Source organism: Mustela nivalis, assembly GCF_964662115.1.
Source record: "Mustela nivalis genome assembly, chromosome: 6".
Taxonomy (NCBI): domain Eukaryota; kingdom Metazoa; phylum Chordata; class Mammalia; order Carnivora; family Mustelidae; genus Mustela; species Mustela nivalis.
This window is the reverse complement of record NC_139025.1, coordinates 17,795,818-17,815,494: the sequence shown is the minus strand read 5'-3', so window position 1 is coordinate 17,815,494 and position 19,677 is coordinate 17,795,818. Positions and strand designations below refer to the sequence as shown.

The 19,677-nt window shown below is 55.2% G+C and overlaps 1 protein-coding gene across 7 annotated transcripts in view; it reads right to left on the bottom strand.

Moving 5' to 3' along the window:
- Positions 1-19,677, bottom strand: part of TMEM63C (transmembrane protein 63C) — a 127,696-nt gene that overhangs the window by 22,377 nt on the left and 85,642 nt on the right. For all 7 annotated transcript variants that reach the window (XM_082733636.1, XM_082733641.1, XM_082733642.1 and 4 more), the window contains exons 4-10: positions 16,347-16,508; positions 15,534-15,613; positions 15,011-15,092; positions 10,416-10,453; positions 4,162-4,304; positions 2,698-2,746; positions 905-1,013 (exon numbers count right to left, since the gene is read on the bottom strand). In XM_082733636.1, coding sequence (XP_082589762.1) covers positions 905-1,013; positions 2,698-2,746; positions 4,162-4,304; positions 10,416-10,453; positions 15,011-15,092; positions 15,534-15,613; positions 16,347-16,496 — 651 coding nt within the window. In that variant the 5' untranslated portion in view covers positions 16,497-16,508. The remainder of the gene's footprint in view (positions 1-904; positions 1,014-2,697; positions 2,747-4,161; positions 4,305-10,415; positions 10,454-15,010; positions 15,093-15,533; positions 15,614-16,346; positions 16,509-19,677) is intronic.

Below are 19,677 nucleotides of genomic sequence, written 5' to 3'. Positions count from 1 at the left end.
TGCTGGGGCAGGAGCTGGGCTGGGCTGGGGCTGGGGCTGGGCCGGGGCTCTGTGCGTGCTGGTGCCGGTGTGGGTGCGTGTGTGGGCTTGGGCAGGCAGCACTGCCAGGCCCAATGCTGCCCTTCAGCCTCATCTCTATGCCCTAAGGGCAGCTGCACCCTTTAAACACTGGGACTGCCTGTGCCAGCCAGCAAGGCGTGAAGAGTTAAAGTCCGGAATGCAGCCTCAACCAGCAGTGGACCGGGAGTCGGCGGGAACATGCCCAAATGCTCCCCTTGGCTGAGAAAACTCTGGAGTTCCCGTTCTCTCCCAGGGGAGTGGGGGTAGCTCCTGAACTGCTCGCTCTTACTACATCTCCTTTTCCATCCTATTTCCTCACTCTCTACTGGTTTTTCCTAGGATCGCCTTCAAAATAAATGAATGCTGTGCAAACCCTCATCTTAGGGCCTGGGAGCTAGGGTGACCCAAACCAGGACAGTGGGGCATACCTGGGCCAGGCCCTGGGGTCTCTGACCTCAGGGACTGTGGAAGGGCAAGGAACTTGGGCACTCCCCAGGAGGGGGCATGGAGCACTTAGGGTTAATCTTTTAGTCTGTGGATGGTGGGGAGCCAGGGGTCTTCAGAGAGGCGCTGGGCAGCAGGGCACAGGGTAGGAGGGGCCTGGGAGTGGCGGTATACCGAGCGGTTTGGAAGCCTTCCAGTGGTTCACCAACCAGGACAGCTGTGCTAGGGGCTGGGTAACGATTTCCAGGGCCAAGGGGAGGAGGGAGAGACGCCCCTCACCTCCGGCCCCCTGTGCAGACTATATGGAACTGGGGGATGCCTCTGAAGGTCGGGAGCGGGATGGTCCAGCAGGCGAGGGCTCTGGCTGGGAGGGAGCAGGTCTGGAGGTCTTTTCACTTACCTTGTAGCTCCTCTTGGGCACAAACCCTAAGCAGTGGTGAGCCATGAAGACGAGGTTGAGGAGGAAGTAGAGGAAGGAGAAGCAGCTATGCAACCACAGGACCTTACTCCTGCCAGGAACAAGACACAGGAGGGGTGAGACCACCCTCTCCCACCCAGGCGGTCTCCCCTGGGCCACCCTCAGACTCTCGGGCTCCTTAGAAGGGGGAGCGGCCATGGTAAGAAGGGGGAGGCCCACGCCAGCTACCGCAGGCTAACATTGACCGAGGGCTTACGACATGCCAGACCCGGCGGGGACGAGATGCTTTCTGTACATTTTCTCACCAGATTCTCACACCATGTGAGGTGCTACTGTGACTATCCATGGGGAAATGAGGCAGAGGTCGCTCCCAGCCGTGGCAGCACTGGGAGGTGAGCAGCGGATGCTCGGGGACTTCTCACGGCCACATAGGGCTGCCAGTGGCTTCAGCTCACGCCCCCACAGCTGCCTGACAGACCAACAGAGGGGACATCTGTCCTCGGTGGTGAGGGATAGGGCGTCCTACTCGGGCCTGAGGGAGGAGGGCCCAGTGGATTCGCTCTGCCTCTCCTGGGACAAGAAGACGGGTGGCACCAGGACTTTGGGCTTGTATGATGCTGTCCCCAGGCATGTGGCCAAGAGGACTGCTCAGAAATAGGGCCCACCTTATTTGGTGCGGTTTGAGAAGAGAAAATCTGCCTTATTTCACAATCTCTCCTCGCCACTTGTCCTGGTGACAAGTGCCTGACGTTTCACCAAATATTCCCCATCTAGCTAGGGGTCTCAGTCCTCCGTGTCCTCAGAGGTGGTGAGTTTCTACGGTTTCTAAGGAAACATTCCAGCTATCTGTCAATACGGCTTTATGGATGTTGAAGGGTCTTTACTGCCCTACTAAAACATCTTGTCGGGAAGGCATAGGCACCTTACGCAGGTGGCTGGCCTGGGAGATGCTGGTGAGGAAGAGGCCAGAGCCCCATTCTGCTCTGGAGTTGGATGGATTTGGAGTTGGATGGATTGGTGGGGGCAAGAGGCAGAGGGGCTGGGGTGGGGCCGAGGACGTGTGGACCTCCACGCACACCTGCTGGACCTGCCCCTTTAGCTTTGTCAGGAAGTCGGTCATGCATGACCAAGACCCCCCATGTGGCCTCTTTCCTCAGGGTGGACTGGCAGGGCCACATCTGGCTCGGCAAACATTGGTTGAACCACCGGTTGGGTTGGCTGCTGTTGAAATCCACAAAGCACATCCAACACTTGTCCTCCCCTGCCTCCTCCTAGACTAGGAGTGAAGCTCAGGGTGGGTGTGCATGGCCCCAGAGCCAGGGTCAGCTGACATAATATAGGAGGGGCATAAAGCCAGGTCACGTGGGTCCTCAATCCCCACCCTCCCGTATGGGAATTGGTCTACCCTTTATTCATTATATGAGGATGGCATACATAATTTTGTGGGCAGGAAATAATATCTTAAGCCTCTGCTTGCTACAGGGCCCTTGATGCTTTGGGGTTGTATGTAGGAAACAAACAGGGCTATCTTTGCAGATCTTCAGGAGTGGCCAGTTAGGGTAGTTCTACTTATTTCAGATCTGGGGACACTGAGGCACCAAGAGGATGCAGTGTCTTCCACCACCACCACCACCCCTACGGTACATGGGTCCCAAGGAGACCAGGCCTTTCTTAGTAGCAAAGCAGTCCCCATGTTTTCGACCCACACGCCAGACCTTCTCTCCCCACCAGTGCCCCAGCCAGCAAACCAGGAGGGAAGAGGATCAGGTACCTACTCTATGGAGACATTGACAATGGTGGTCCGACCAAAGTGGCTGTTCCAATCTGGAAGAGAAGAAAGTGGCTGACCTCAAGGCGGGTTCCTCAACGGAGTGAGTTGAGGGGCCGCTTGAATTCAAGGCTCCTGAACGAATGCCTGGGGTCTGGAGACACTCGTCCATGTCCTGCCCTTCATTCTTGTTCCCGAGAACTTGCCCCCAACTCCCAACAAGACCAGCAGACTCCTCTTCCCCCTGGGACTCCTGGATGGGGCTCTATGGCCGTGATGTGAGACCACGTCTTCGTGTGGCATCCCCAGTGTCCAAGTGGAGTGTGGCAGACACCAGTAACTGCTTATTGAAGGAGTCCAGGGCCCCACCATGAGTGGAGGGATGAAACCAGCAAGGCTGTCACCAACGGCAACCATCACGACAAGAATGTCACGTTGCCTCATTGTGACAGAGTAAATCCTCCCGGCAAAGTTTATTAGCTTGTCGGTTTAGACATCTCTGGGTGTTAGGAAACACGTCCAGAAATCCTGCATTAATGTAACAAATACAAAATATACAAAATAGCATCGCCAACACACTGGCTGCTAGGAAGAGAGTTGAGAAAGGCAGAGGTTGCTGACTCCGGTAGCCGCATTTGGGAGCATGGACGTTGCGGGCTACCTTGAAGTACCTGAAGCCTTGCTCTGGCTAGAGAAATAGCCCTGGGAGGAACCAGGGCGCCACTGGCTGCCACCTGGGCATCTGGGGTCTAAGCGACACCACTTCGTTACGCAGCCTGCAGCTCAATCCCTCCTCATATGTTAAGTGAAATACTGGCTGTTAGTCCCTGAGCACCTACTACGTGCCAGGCACCGGACACACGTTGTCTCCCAATTCCCCTGACAGCTGAGGACCCGACGCCTGGGGAGACTGATCTGCTGAATAGAAAATGAAATGATTTGCTAGTTTGGGCAAAGGTATTTTCTGGGAAGCTGATGTGGGTCAAAGCCGGGGAACCAAGTCTATCTTTGAAGCCCAAGCCCAGTCTGTCCAAAGGACCTGCCCATTTATATAACACGAATAGCGAGACTTCCTATGAGACCAATTTGGCGCTTCCAGTGCCATGTTTGTCACCCCAGGGGCAGGGGAGAGATCAAGGTCGGGGATCTCTGCCGTAGGTCACATGCCATCCAAAGGCCTAGCCGGTACCTCGCCAGGTGTGGCGTGGGGCTGCCACTAAGCCTTCAGTTCCAGGCTAAATTCCCACCACACACCTGCTGTCCCGGGTCCTGAGCCAACCTTAGGATGACGGACGTCTCATCTCCAGTCTCCATGTGGGAGAACTGAAGTTTGGGGCGCCTCAGGTCCCATAACGAATTTTGAGACGCGGGATTTGGTTTTGGATTTCTAGACTACGGAGACCCAAGCTCTGTCCTGCCTTCGGGCTGTCCTCCTGTTCCCGTGGCCCTGGGCTCGCTGAGCTCCGCCTACCCAGAACGGTGCCGGTGTAGTTGATGGGCAGGATGATACCCAAGGACGGGATGCAGAGGATGAGCATGAAGATGATGAGGTGGTACTGGAACATGATGTAGATGCGGGCGTCATCTCCACACTTGCTGATCAGATCCTCATTCCTGGAAGACACACAGACAAGGACATTTCTCAGGCACTGGGACGGCCACGACGTACACTGGAGGGAGGTAGAGGTGGAGGAGATTAGCACCCTACTCCTAAGTTTTTATTTGTATTTATCTATTTTTTTTTTTTTTTAGAAAGATCAGCCTTTATCTCAAAACCTCTGTCATGTCTGAAATGTATTTCCCAGACATATCCAAGGCAGAAGCTGTTACATACACACACGCACACACGGGAGTCCAGAAGCACTTTTGAAATCGAGCAGTCATTTCCTCTCTTCTCGCTTCTTCATACAGGCTGAGCTTGACACGGGCACCAGACAAACCAGTAGTGATATGGAATTGCATCCGATTTTTTTTAAAGTGGTTTCTTTTAATTTGTAAATTAAAAATGAATTCTTACGGGAGCCGTCATGAGCTATCACTCCACAGTGCCAGATGAGTCAAGGTTAGAAAGTCAGACACTACCAAGTGTCAGCAAGGGTGTAGGGGCCCTGGGAGCTCTCTGCCACGCATGGGGACACACTCTGGCCCCACAGCTTCGGCAAACGGTATGGTCAAGGAAATTGAACATATGCACAACCTGTGATCCAGCAACTCCACTCCCAGGGAAAACACACGGACACGTGGATCAAGAGACATGTAGAGGAATCTCAGATACATCATTTCCAACAGCCCCAGACAACCTGCGTGTCTACTAAGAGTGGAAATGGACACAGGAATTGTGAGATATCGGGGGCCTGGACTAGCTCAGTCAGGGGAACGTGCGACTCCAGATCTCGGAGGGTGTGAGTTGAGGGGCATGGAGCCTCCTTAAAATAAAAAAAGAATTGTGAGATGAGGAAGTGTATGTTCCTATGTGAGATACATAGATCACATTCTTTTTTTTTTTTTTAAAGATTTTATTTATTTATTTGAGAGAGAGACAGTGAGAGAGAGCATGAGAGGCGAGAAGGTCAGAGGGAGAAGCAGACTCCCCATGGAGCTGGGAGCCCGATGCGGGACTCGATCCTGGGACTCCAGGACCGTGACCTGAGCTGAAAGCAGTTGCTTAACCAACTGAGCCACCCAGGCGCCCATAGATCACATTCTATATAGAGTGAAATACTATATGAAGATAAAAATGAATGACCACGGGGTACCTGGGGGTTCAGTGGGTTAAGCCTCTGCCTTTGGCTCAGGTCATGATCTCAGGGTCCTGAGATCGAGCCCCACATCAGGCTCTCTGCTCAGCAGGGAGCCTGCTTCCCCTTCTTTCTCTGCCTGCTGCTCTGCCTACTTGTAATCTCTCCCTCTCTTTGTCAAATAAATAAATTAAATCTTAAAAAAAAAAAAATGAATGACCATAGCGGGACTTTACAAACACAATGTTAGGTGAAAGACCCAACACTGAATGTTTCATACACGGAGTTAAAAACAGGCACCCCTGAACAGGGAGTGAGAAATCAGGATACTGGTTGTCTTTAGAGAGAGGGAGGTAGAGGGAGGTGAAAGGGGGGTTGGGAGGGAGCCGGAGGAGGGCTCCTGGAGGGCCAGCAACATTCTAATCCTTGATCTGCTTTGCAGTCCTATCCAGGAAGCATTTTGGTCCATTGCCTCTGCTTTGCCGTCGTCCTGCCAATTCAACTCTGTGACTATGGTATAAAACAGCATTGCATGTGTTGCCGTGTTGCTTAGCTTTTAACCCGAAGCCTTTTCTGACTGTTTCACGGTCTGTCTACAGGGTTCACGGCCACACGGTGGTAATGGTGACTGTGGCCTCCACTTACGAAGCCCTGGTTCATACCCAGTACCAAGGTGGCCTCCCCACTCCGCCGGTGGACGTCCCAGTTTACTCACCCCTGCTCACTGGTCGGGCTTGGAGGGCATATGCAACTTCTAGCATCCAGTCTGGGATTCAGAGTTATTTTTAAACAATACTATAAAGAGCATATCTTCAAGGCATTTCAATAATCCCCATTTAGGGAATTATTTAGAGTTCTTGAATTTTTTTTTTTTAAACTGCAAGCCGTTAAAATACTTCCTGCGTGGACTTGAGAATTTAATTCCGAGAATGGGGTGGGTGGGAACTGATGAGAAGGTGGGGTGCTGGGAGGGGGAATGAAGGGAGGTCCTTGCTGCTGGCTTGGGTGCCAAGCCCTGGTCACTGACAGGAGCGTGCCTCAGACTGGACGGGGCTGAGAGAGCCTCCAGGCTCAGGAGGGAGCCGAGGGGAGCTGCTGGGACCAAGGACACAGGGACTTCCTTCCTGCTCCCCCCACTGCACTGGGCACTGGGCCCATTGCTCCATCTCTCTGTGGGGGGAAGTCAGGTTATCTTCAGCAGCCTACCTTACAGCTCCGGGGACAGCCTGTGGATCTGAGTCCGTCTGCATTCCTCTATCCCATCCCTTCCCCTTCTGAACCCCAGCGTTCCAGCCACCACCCTCCTCCTCACAACTAATTCTCCTCGTGGCCCTGGTCGTCTCCCTTCTGCTGCCTCTTTCTCGAGACCCACTGTACCCACTGTCCTCTCTCATCTTCAAGTTCGCAGCCATCTCTTTCCACACCCTGGAGCTACCACCGGGTTCAAGGGCACATTGGCTACTCTGAACTACAAGAAACTCCTCAAGCCTCCATTCCCTGACCCGCTTCCCTCCTCCTGCCCCCCTCTCCCTCTGCCTCTACTTACCCTTGGAATCGCCCTCCTAAAGGAGACCCAAATCACGATGTCCACGCCCTCTCTTTCTCTCCTTCCACTCAGCCGGGAGCTCGGAGCTCGCAAGCTGCCCCCCACAGCCTCGTGGGTTTAGTGAGTCCAGCCCTAGAGGTGGCCGCCCCTTCCTCCTGCTCCCACGACACTCTCTTTTCGATCTTGCTTCCTGCTTTGGGTAATCAATCTGCTCTCACAACTTCAACTAGGACCACGTGCACCCATCTCCCAGGCCACGCCCTCCCACTCTGACCCTTCCCCAAAGCTTTAAGGAACCCTGTCTTCCAATAGCTTGCTGGTCAACATACGGGTTTGCCCTGGCCATATCCGTCATTCCCCAACACCTTAGTATCTCATCAGCTCCCAACCAGTGGCATCGCTTTCTTCCCCAGAAACCAGACCTGGATTACTCCTTCCCTTAACCAGTTGGACGCCAGGCGGAGACCACGGCCCATGGACTATGAGCCCCATGATCTCTCTCCCTTTGCCTCCTCCCTCGGTCAGCACCCCCTCTCACACAGACACCGGAAAAGCTTCCTTAGATGGTCACCCTGCCTCTGGACTTTGTCCACAGCCAGCAACCTCCACCTGACCCATGCTCCTGCCTACAGATCTTCACCCTGAGTAGTCTGCTCAAAAATAGGAATGGGTCCTCTACTGCTCTAGATCAAAGCCCAGGATTCTCAGCATGGCAGTCAAGGTCCTACTGATGCTTCCAGCCCAATCTTTTAGCCTCTCTCTTGCCATGTATCCTTGGTTCTAGCCATACCAGAATGACCATTTCTGGATGCTTCTGCCCATTTCTGCCCCAAACTTGCACTCATGCAGCCATCTCTTTTGGTGACGGCCCTCCACTGGGCCTACTGTGGAAATTCTTCCCATCTTTCCAGGCCTAGCTCAAAACTTGCTTCTCCTGAACCCCCCAGTTCGAATTAATTTCTTGCTCCCCCAAATGTCCCTTGCCCGGCAGTTATAACCTCCCCATTATGAATTATATGTAGTGAGTCTTATTAACCTTTGTCTCTCCAACTATGCTGCCTGGGCTCTGTGTCCGGGGACACTGGCGTCCCTGTCCCTGCTCAACAAATGTGTGAGGCTGTCTTCTAGACATCCCAAAGGGTACAGGAGGCAGAGTGCAACGGCCAGCCTCCCTCCCTTCCCGGATGATGGGTTCCTAATGGAGGTGGCTTTGGGTGAAGTCGGGGATCCGCACCCAGCACACGCACTCGATGCACACTGATGTCCCCTGACCTGCAGGTCCAGGCACGCTCACCCCAACAGCTGCACGCAGATTTGCACCAATGGAGTGATGTGCCTCTTTAATTTCATATTTGCACACACACCACAGAGACACCTATCACATGAAGTCTTGTATTTGCCACGCTTCTTTCCTGCAATACGGACATGTTTCTCCCCACCCTGTATACACCCACTGACGTGTCAGCAGATGGCAGAGGAAAACCTGAAAGTCAGCCCCAAGCTACCCAGGACTGGGGATGCAGTCAGCGCCGACAGGCCCGGGCACTCCAGGAGCCCCTCCCTCTCACCCCTGCAAAGGGCTAGCTAATGTGCCATCCTGCCCAACATTCATGACTTTGCTAAACCCAGGAGCCTAAAGCCAGCCTGGACAGCGTCCCGAGGCCACCAGCCCCAAAAGGTCATAGGCCTTGGTGGTCATTTAAAAACAAAATTTGGGGCGCCTGGGTGGCTCAGTGGGTTAAGCCGCTGCTTTCGGCTCAGGTCATGATCTCAGGGTCCTGGGATCGAGTCCTGCATCGGGCTCTCTGCTCAAGGGGAGCCTGCTTCCCTTCCTCTCTCTCTGCCTGCCTCTCTGCCTACTTGTGATCTCTTTCTCTCTCTGTCAAATAAATAAATAAATAAATCTTTTAAAAAAATAAAAATAAAATAAAAACAAAAAATTTTTTTTAAGTAAATGTTTGTTTAAAAGATAAAACGTACAATTCCCTAAAAACTGTTGACAGGGATTGCATCTCTGGAGGAGGGCTGGAGGTGGACTTTCATGCTTCTCTGAATGAGAACATATTTCATGTGAGCTTGTGCATGTCTTAGGAGTTACCAAAGCAAAACCAGAAAAGGTGCCAAGAGCTAAATCATTTTCCCTCCACTCCCCCTGCGTGTGGCTAAGGTCCCCGGACCACACACAAACTAGCTCTATCATTTCCTGTGGACCCTGATGAATGATGTAGGTAGACTGGGTAGGGGGTAGAGGGCAGGGGCAAGGCCACGGGGACTCCCCATCAGTGGGGTGGGAGCTTAAACATCAGAGACCCATGGTCCTAAGCCCAGCTCAGGGTTCCCAGGGTCTAGGCAGGGTGCCTGTGCCCCCTTCAGCAGGTCTGGAGAAAGACAGGCACCCTGAGGTGGCTCATGGGGGTCAAGGGGGCTCTTGGGAGGGTGTATGAATGCTCCCAGCCAGGTCCTTGACTGGTGGGCGTGGAGGCCCGTGCAGGAAGAAGGAAGTCTTAGGAGCCTTTGCCAATAAAACAAATCAGCAGGCCCAGTCCGGCCCCTTGCTGCAGGTGGCCTGGGAGGGGCAGCAAGGCTGCACCTGAAGGCAGGCACCCCAGGCAAGAAAGGGGCCCCAGAGGAGGGGTTTGAAAGACCGGCAAGGCAGGGCGTATGGGGGAAATTTAGGAAGTGCCTGGGAATGTGCAGGGCTATGAGGTGGACACAGAGCTGTGTGCACAGGCACGATTGTGCGTGCATGTGTGTACACACACGTACACACAGGGGGCACAGAGCTCTAATGCTCAGCGGAAGCAGGACGGAATCGGGAGCGGGAAGTCAGAATCCGGACACAAGGGGGAGTCAGGAGAAAATGGGGGACCTGGGGTCTCTCTCCTTGCCAAGTGGGATCTGGCCCTAAAGAGATCCGGGAGGCAAGTGGGCAAGGGGCTGTCTCTCGGTCATCAGTGCCAAGGCAAGAGGAAGGGTGCCCTTCTGCCCGGTGTTTTCTTTTCCATCTCAATATGATGGAAGGTGCTCACAGAAATAAAGCAAGTAGCAACGCAGGAAGAATTTCTTCCTCCTGGGGTGGATTCACACACGTGAGGGAGTGGTTCTTTCCTGAGGGCTGCGGGCTGTGTCCAGTTCCCATTCCCACAAGCCCCCGGCACCCCAGAGGGCGTCCTCTGCCTCCACAGGGCTGAGGCAGTGTCAGGGGGAGTGGGGGGCCACCTGGGTGGCTCAGTTGGGTAAGTATCTGCCTTCAGCTCAGGTCATGATCCCGGGGTCCTGGGAACAAGTGCCGCATTGGGCTCCCTGCTCAGTGGGGAGTCTGCTTCTCCCTCTCGCTCTGCCTGCTGCTCCCCCTGCCCCTGCTCGTGCTTGTGCTCACTCTCTGGCAAATAAATAAAAAAAATCTTAAAAAAAAAAAAAATGGAAAGTTCAGGCACTTACTTCATGGTAACGGTGTTGAAGAACCAGGAATAGAAGCCCTGGGGAGAAAGGAGAGAACGTGTGAGAAAATCCAGCCCCGGGCCTGCCCTGCAGCTGTGGGAAGCCAGGCGGAGTGAGGCAGCGCCCACAGGGCCCTCCTTCCAGGCAAGAGATGGCAGCGAGAAAGAGCCGGGTTCTGGAAGGAAGTGGGCTCCCTCTGGGATCCGCGGTGACTGTCCAGGGAGGGGTCTCCCCGGAAGCGAGCTGTGAGTTGACGTTCCTGCCATGTGGTTTCCTGTTACAGGAAAAGGGGGTTTCGTGGGCCTTGAGCCAGAGGGACAGAAGGGACCCTTTGTGGGGTGGATGTTGGCTGCTTTCTGTCTATCCCTCGTTGCTTCCTTCTGGGGAATGCCTCCCGCCCCAGGCCTGTGGTCTGGGGGGCTGTCCGTGAGGTAGGGGTCTGCCACCCATGGTCAGAGACAAGTGGGAGCTTGACCCAAGTGGGGCCAACCAAAACTCTCTCCGGGGGGTTGATGGACCAGGGATGTGGGGAGGGGGGGGTCTCTCTCCACCTGAGCTCCTACACCTTGCCGAGCACCATGAACCCTGCAGGGGCTTGGTGCCAACTTCGACGCCACAGGCAGGAGTTTGTCTGAGGAAAAAAGCCCACTCAGAGGAGAGAGGACCAGAGCGGGGGATCCTGGTGGTATCTCTGGGCTTCCCGGATCTCCCTGTCCCCAAGGTAGACACTTCTCTGGACTCTCCCCTGGGTCTCTCCTCTTCTGTCTGAGAGTCCTGCGGATTATGTCTTTCTCTCAAGGTCTTGCTGTCCGGTTTCTGGGTGGTAGGGGAAGGCAGCCTCAGCCATGGAGGCGGTAGAAGACCTAGAGAGGAAGTGTGCTTGGGAAGAGTGTGCACGAGGATAGGCTGGGCCCATGGCCCTAAAAGCTGCCAGATCCAGGAGTTGATTAAGTTACCCTGGTGCATGCTTCCTTCTGGGACCCTGCAGGGTTTAGCAAGATCGGGGGAAGCTGCGATTCTTGATTGACCCCACTGACCACAAACACATCAGTGAAGAGGCAGGCCCGGCTGGCTTACATTCCCCGGCACCATACTGACTGGGGAAGAGGTGTTGCTCAAAAGGAAGCAATGTGGCTTGGGTGGGGGGTGGTCAGGCAAGCAAGAAACAGAAGCAAGTTCCTTGTTTCCTTCAGGATAAGGCCCACCCAGACCCCTTCCCTGGATTGGGGTTACTTGACGGATGTTCACCTCGGGGGGACCATTTCCCAGTTCTGTCCTAGGGAACTAAGATAAGGACACTCTCTCGAAAAGGGTTCGGGGAGTGGCTCAGTCAGACTCTTGACTTTGGCTTGGATCATGTTGTCAGGGTTGTCGGATCAAGCCCTGTATGGGATTCCGTGCTGGGTGTGGAGCCTGCTTGGGGTTCTCTCCCTCTGCCCCTCCCCCTCAAATAAATAATAAATAAAATCAGGACAGATGCCCACGTGTGAGCCAGAGCAATGAAGGGGAATAGAATGCTGGTGGCATTGACTGGGAAAGTCCCCAGGGAAGGACTGAATCGCTAAATAAGAAAGAGTTGGGCTGAGAGTCTGACCACCCCTCCGTGCCCTGGGGGGTCTTTCTCCACCACCCACCTTTGGGCGAACAGGGTGTGATTTATTTAGGGAGCAAGTAGGTCTGTGGATGGTCCCTCATGGTCGTGAACAGTGGAGGACCCACCTTCCTGGGACTCCCTTCCGCCCCCTCTCTATGGAGGGTGTCAAGAGCAATACCACACGAGGCAGGGCCCCGTCCTGGAATTCACACGGGACTGGACTGTCCATCAAGGGGCAGAGGTCATGAGTAAAAGCGTGGCCCCTGCGAAAGTCACAGTGAGCCTGTGGGGACCATCTCTCTCTGCGCTCACGGACAACAGACACCCACGCACACACGCTCCCCCCGTGGGTCCATCACAGCTATGAAAGGCCTAAACTGTCCAGAAATCTCAGCAGCTGAACAGCGGGCCCGAGCAGGGATGCCTCCTCCCCTCTTGCCTCGCCCCTGCAGGAGCCCGCTCAGCTGACAAGGCCGAGTGACTGTGGCTGGTTCATCGCACTTCTCTTAGTGGGCCACCCTCCTCACTGCCGCCACACGGGGTAATGGCCCCTCTGTTGATGCCCGGCTGAGGCCCCGGCATCGTGACTGGGGCGCTCCTGGGGCCACCTCCCTGCCCCCCACTCCCCCCGCCTGCCTCATTTCTAGCTAGCTCTGCAAGGTGATTGCCTGCTGTTGCCATCATGATTTCTCAGCTATTTTTTTTTAAATAAGTGACCTTTTTTGGCCATTGGACACAAAAACCCCAACCAAAGTCATGTTTCTGAAAATAAACCTGAGAACGACCTTGAAAGGTAAGGTGTGACTGTCCCTATTCTACGGAGAAACTCTGTGACACGAACTGGTCTGCGGCTCCCTACACGGCCTGGGGCAGACCGTGCCAGGTCTCTCGGAGGGATGAGAGCGGAAGTAAAATGGTTCTACTCACTCAGCACCTTCAACAAAACCTGTCAGATGCTACTTCCACGGCAGGCTGGAGGGGTGCGGGGAGCGGGGCGGGCAGGACCCAGTCAGCGCCCACTCTCGCTGCGGGATCAGACACACGGGACAGGTCGGGTAGATGAGAGACTGTTACCGACTGGGGTAAGAGCCTTGAAGAAGACAAATGCATTTTCCACGCATTGAGAACAAAAGATGTGGACACACGGGGGTGGATGGGGCTCCCGGGGCAGCGGTGCGGGGGCTGAAATCTGAGCAAAGGGTCCGCGTGTTGGCCCTGAGGGGGGGCCACTGGAAGGTGGGGGACAGGGAAGAGCCGGCAAAAGGCCCAGTGGAGGGAAGGAGGTGGCGATTTTGAGGATCTAAATGGTGGCCGATGTGGCCGGGGATGGGGGAGTTGGGAGGAGAAGGAGAGGCCGGACAGGGGGAGGAAGACAAACGTACAAGGCCACGGCAAAGCAGCTGCACTTGACTCCAAGAACATTAGGGAGCCAGTGAAGGGGAGTGCGTGTCCGCGCTCCTGGGAGCGCCCCGGAGTTGGTAGAAAGCGAGGGGCGCAGGACACAACAGTGGACGTGGAAACTGGTGAGAGGCTGTGCTGGTCATTCAACAAGAGACCGACGGGGAGCCTGGACTTGTGGGGGAGAGGCAGAGAGGAACAAGACCGGGAAGGTGACAGCAACACAGCTCGGTCATGGACTGGCTGTGCCTGGGGCTTGGGCCACAGCTAGGGGGGTCCCCTGGGTGGGTGTTGGGTAGAGTCTGAGACCAGGGATCGAGGCACGGGGGGTGGAGGGACATCATGACATGTTTTGGACATCCTGAACCCCAAAGGCCTTTACAATATCCATGGGGAGCTACTCTGAAGGCCATTGGATAAATGTGCCTGGAGCCCAGAGGGAGGTTTAGTTGGAGACGGAAATTTAGGAAGGGTCTGTGGTGAGGGGGCAGTTGAGGTCATAAGTATGGGGGACACCGCCCAGGAGCGCGAGTGGGGAGGCCTGGGACCCGCTGAGGGAAACACGGGCGCTGGAGGAGGAGCCAGCAGAAGACAGAGAGGAACAACGGAGTGGTAGAAGGGAGCCCCAGAGACGGTGTCACAGAAGCAAGTGGAAGGGCCTATTCAGGAAGAGAAGATGGTCTATAGGGCCAGCTGTTTCGGGGCGATCACCTGGATGAGAACTCAGGGAAGTCCACGGGGTTTCCCAGCGTGAGACAACTGGTGAGCTGTGTGGGTAGGATGGAGGGCAGAAGCCACGCTGCAGGGCTCGAGAAGGGGTGAGTGGAGGGCACAGGTGCAGGCAGCTCTTCTGGCTGCGCCGTGATGGGGCAGAGGGAGACAGGCAGCTGTGGGCAGTGGCGGGGCCCACGACCGTCCTCGACCCTCTCTGCAACACTCCAGCTCCGTTCCATGACTGCGGCCAGCCTTCCTGGCCCCTCCTGGAATTCATGCACTGACCACCGTCCTGTGTGCCTTTGTCTGGGGGTCCCTCAGCCAGAGAGAAAGTCCCATGAAGCTAGACTTGGTCCGTTTTGTTCACTGCCCAGTCCCCAGACCAGGGGTGGCCCACAGCAGGTGCACCAGGACAGTGGGCTGAGTGAATGAACAAGCGTGGGTGGACGACTGGCGTCCGACAGGGAAGAGAAGACCGGGCTGCCCGTAGCAGGGGTGGGAGGCTGAGGGGATCCCTGCCCGATGCGAGACGCCGCTATGTGAAGTGGGACCCGAGTCCCTTGGCTGGGAGTGGGGGCTTGGGCAGGACCCGGGCCATGACAAGGGCTGAGGCTTTGAGAAGAGCAGGAACATTCGTTTTAAAAATCCTTTTAAAATGATAGAATTAACTCTTACTTGGAGGTAGGAACGGTGAATAGCTCCATCTTTCTGATGGGGAGACGGAGGCTTGGCAAAAGGCTGAGGAATTTGTCCAAGGTCACATGGCCAGGTCTGGTGTCGCAGGCTACAAAGCCCCTGAGTGTGAGCTCGCTCCTTGCTGCACACGGCCGGGCTGCTGCCCCGAATGAGGAACCTTCTGGGCCCAGGCCCCTCCCCCGCCAGCACTCACCTTGTCCTTGTGTTCCATCTCCAAAGAAATATCTGACGGAGATGTCTTCTCACTCTGCTCCCCATAGATCAGTGAGGTCAGACTGTGGCCAGGAAGAGCAGTGGGCGGGGGGGGGGGGGGGGCAGAAAAGGAGAGAAAAGGCCTCAGGGCCTGCTGTCCCTCTGGTCCCGAAGCCAAGAGCTTCAATACGCTCCTGTCCAGGACCAGACATGCCTTAGCTCATGTGCTGAGCACAGAGCTCTGGGGACAGACCCCATTAAGCACCCCTGTTGCCAGGTGCCCAATGTAGCTTGGGAACCATGGGATCCAGAAAGTCTTAGATCAGAGAAAAAAGAGGCCTAGTGCCCAGAGATGACTGCCTGTCCCCCAACCCGCCACCCCCGACCAAGTTCTCTTCCTGCAAGGAGGGCCAGTGCAGGGCAGGAGCGGGTGCCGAGAGGGTACCTGCTGGGTCCTGGCTGTGGCAGCACATCCCCCAAGGAGGCGAGCAGCTCGCTCATCCTGACCCCCAGCCCCCCCTCACCTGTCATTGTGGATCAGCAGAGCCAGGCGCCCGTAGTCCCACGCGGCTTTCCGGAGGAAGGAGTAAACCAAAATGATGACCTATGGGCCAGGGAAGGGGATGTGGGGCTACGTCTTCTGCTTGGCTGTCTCCTGCATTCCCGTGGAGTAGGCCCTATTCCTCAGGCTCCCAGGGGCTCCCTGGGCCCTCCCCGTCAACATCCAACCCAGTTAGGGTGGAGGCTATGCCTTCTTCAACTCTGGATGCCTCCCCAGCACAGAGTGGATTCTCAGAGTTTGCTAATGACAGCTTTGGTGTCATGTCTGGAACCATCTGACAAGCACATTCCTTGAAGGGGCATCTGCCCTCAGTGAAGCGTCTGCCTTCAGCTCAGGTCATGATCCCAGGGTCTTGGGATCGAGCCCCGCATGGGGTTCCCTGCTCAGTGGGGAGTCTGCTTCTCTCTTTCCCTCTACGCCTACCCCTGCTTGTGTGCACTCTCTTTCTCTCAAATAAATAAAATCTTAAAGAGAGAGAAAGAGAGAAAACATTCCTTGAAGAAATCAGCAAGGGGAGAGAGAAGGGAGGCCCAAGGGCACTGACCAGGTGGGTCTCTGGACAGCAGTGTGGGGAAGGGAGTCTTGGGAACTCTGCCTCTGCCCACAGTCCCCTCTTCCCAGACTGCCCTGAACGGGACTGCCATTTAGGGAGTCCCCACTGCTGTGGCTGGCATGCCCTTGGAGTACTGAGGCCTCTGCTGCGTCACTTGTGCCCGCCCCCGCCTCCTCCCGCTCCCGCAAGGCCTCACCACCCACCACGGAGCCCAGGACTTACCACCCACAAGAAGATGTTGAGGAACAGCACAGTGGGGATGCCCCCGAAAGGCTGTCCCTGCAAGACGGTGCTCCGGGAAGGGAAGCATTCATTCGATGTCATGTTCTGAGGCTTTTCCATTGTGTTCAGGTTGCCCGGTGGGACAGTCATCCTGAGAGCTCCCTGGTGACAAAGGGACTCTCAGGTCAGACAAGAGACCCTCTCTCTCTGTAAGCACAGAAGCCTGCCAGGGAGATAGGACAGGGCACACTACGTGCCCATGGCCAGACCGGACAGGCCAGGGCAGGAGGCTCAGCCCTGAGACGGCACGCAGCCTTATCCCATAAGACAGCAGCTGCCCCAAACCCAGAGCCATGATGGCAGAAGAGCCCAGATCCCTTTACTGAAAGAGTTGTCAAATGCACCTCCAAATGGATCTTCTTATTCCTACTTTTGTGAAGCTTTCCTTGCATAACATTTCCTGCATGAACAAACTTCACAAAGGTGGGTAGGACCCCAGAGTGGGAGTATTCCGTTTGGAGACGAGAAGTGCATTCACGGGACGCCTGTGCAGACAGGGTCTAACATTCTATGATTCTCTGATCCAGTTCCCAGCAAAAGGACGTTCCTAGGACTAAATGAGGGTAAGCGGCAGGGCACCCGGCACAGAGTGGTGACTTGGTAAATGTCACTGTCTTAATGTTGAACTTGAATTTGAACCAGGGAGATTGGCACCCGCCCAGGGGCTTGAGCCAATCTGGTGAGGGCTCAGGGTCAGGGGCATGAATATTTACAAGACTTGGAGAAGAGTGGGAAGCATCGAAGAAAACGGGAAGTGACTAGGAGCTGCTTGAAGTTATCTCCAAAGTTGTTCTGGTTTTTAAAGATCATTTGTTTCGGCTCCAGACCGTGTCTCACCCTAGGAGGTCTTTACTCCCGTTCAAGAAAAGTAGGCTCATTCCTTCATTCAACAAATATGTAATGAGCAGCTGCCTTGTGCCAGACCAATGCTGGTGGTGCATCAGCAAACGTATGAAAGGGATCACTCTGACCCTTGGTTTGAGAATACAGGGGGGTGGGTCAAGCAGAGAAATAGAAACAGACAGGTCAGTTAGGAGGAAATCGTAGCAATCCAGGCAAGAGGTAACCACGGCCAAGATTGGGACGGAAACAGAGGAGGTGGTGAGAAGTGCTCAGATTTTGGAAGTATTTTGAAGGTGAAGCCAAGACCTGCTGATAGAATGGATAGTGGCAGGTAGGGTGTAAAAGAGAGGAGTCCAGGATGACTCTGAGGTCTCCAGGTCCAGCAACCAGAAGAGGGGAGATGCTGTTATTGGGTGTGGCAGCCGGAAGTGCAGGGTGGGAGTTGGTCAGGAGCTGGGTGGGTGTTGGATATACTAAGTGGACATGCCAGGCGGATGGCTCGAGCTGAGTCTGCAGCTCAGAGGAGGGTTGGGAGACATTAATGGGAGCATCAGCAGCAGAAAGAGGACTCCTAGAGGTGCAGGACTGGATCGCCAAAGGAGTGGACACAGAGGGAGGCTCAAAGTCTGAGCCTCGGGGTGTTCCAGTGCAGAGAGCTGCGACAGAGGAGGAAGACACAGGAAAGGGACTAGAAGAGCATCCAGGGAAGAAGGAGAACAGCAGGAGAGGGTGGTGTCCTGGAAGCTAAGTGTCTCCAGGAGGAGGGAGGGACCACATAAAAGGACAACTGGGAATCAGCCATCGTTAAAGCAACGTGGAGGTTTAGTCCGCGGCCAGACTGGAACAGGTGCAAGAGAGGAGGAAGCCAGCAGATCTGGAGCCAGTGGGCGTGAACAGCAACTTCAAAAAGGAGCAAGAGTTTGGAAGTGGTTCGGATGGGAGAAGTAGCAGAACGGGGTATGCCAAGGGGAACGGTCGAGTAGAAAATGTGGGAGAGACAGGGCATTGCTGGAGCACTGCGAGGACGTGGGAAGGGCTGGGCACTGGTGCCCAAGTGAAGCTGGCCTTGGCCCAGAGCTGGATACTGACCCACGACAGCAGGAGGGAGGCAGGTGTGCTGGCAGGGCTCGTGGGCGTGCCCTCCCACGGCTTCTATTTCTCAGCCTCGGAGAGAACAAGGTCTCAAGGTGACTGTGCAATGCTGGTGGTGGTGGGCAGATGTGGGATGTTTGCGGACGGGAAAAAAGGCAGAAATAGAAAGCTAGAGGAGTGGTGGAGTGCATGGAGGGTGGGAATGGGGAGGACTGCCGGGCGGTCCTAAGGGTCCACTGAAGGTCATGGTCTTAAATTGACAGCAAGAGCAGCCAGACTCACTGGGCATTTTCCCCGCTGTACTCATCTGTGCGGTTGCAGGTGTGGAAGGGGCACACAGCTCAACCTAAGCAGGCTAGAGGTTTCCCCAAGATGAGAATAAGAGGCTTGGCACTGAATGTAAGGGAATCGTTTTAATGACTGGCCAGGTAAGGAGAGAAAGGAGACTCACGTGGGGTGAGGGATGGTGACAGGTGCCAGGGGTCCAGGGAGGTAGAATTGACAAGTGCCACAGGCTGTGAGCTAACAGATAGGAAACTGAGCTGTGTGACCCTGAGACCGAGAAGGGATTGGTTATGGGTCGTGAGAAGGTCTAGGGCATGACCACGGCGTGAGCGGGGTAGTAATGTCAAGGCATGGAGAGGCCGGAGTGTCCTTTGTGGAAATCTTTAAGAATGAAGACCGGCACAGCACTGGTGTGATGAATGAAACACTTCCGGGAAGGAGGGGAGTGACCTGGTGGGGGGTGGGGTTAGTTGGTGGCTGTACCCAAGATGGGATGTGGGATTCTAGGCTAACACTTTGGGTCCAAGACAGAGACTTCAACAGGGAGGAAGGAAGAAGAGTCTGGGCGTTGCAAAGAGGAGCAAGGAAGATGTGTCTCCCATCCACTGGCCTTGGAGGGGGGTAAGGGAAGTCCTATCCTGGGGAGTCTCTGGTTTCAGGTCCCAGCGGGCAGGTGAGGTGCTGCAGAAGCTGGGGGTGTTTCTGGGCATCGCGGGCTCTGTGGCACTGAATCCCAGTTCCAACACTCCCTAGCCACCTCAAGCAAGTCACTTCCGGTCTCCCTGCCTCACTTGCTCATCTGTAAAGGAGTGGGGAGTGTTAGTAACCAGGACCCACTTCACAGTGCTGTCAAGAGGGACAGGTGGGTTAAGATTCGTCAGTCACGGAGAGCAATGCCTGGAACACAGACGTATTCCAAAGACACTTGTCAGATGAAAAGTTGATGCAGGGCTCCAGGGGACACCATGGAATGCTGGTCGGAGTTGGGGAGGCTTGGGGGATGGGGATGAAAAGGGGCATAAAGGTGAAGGCACAGGTGTGCAGGATAGGG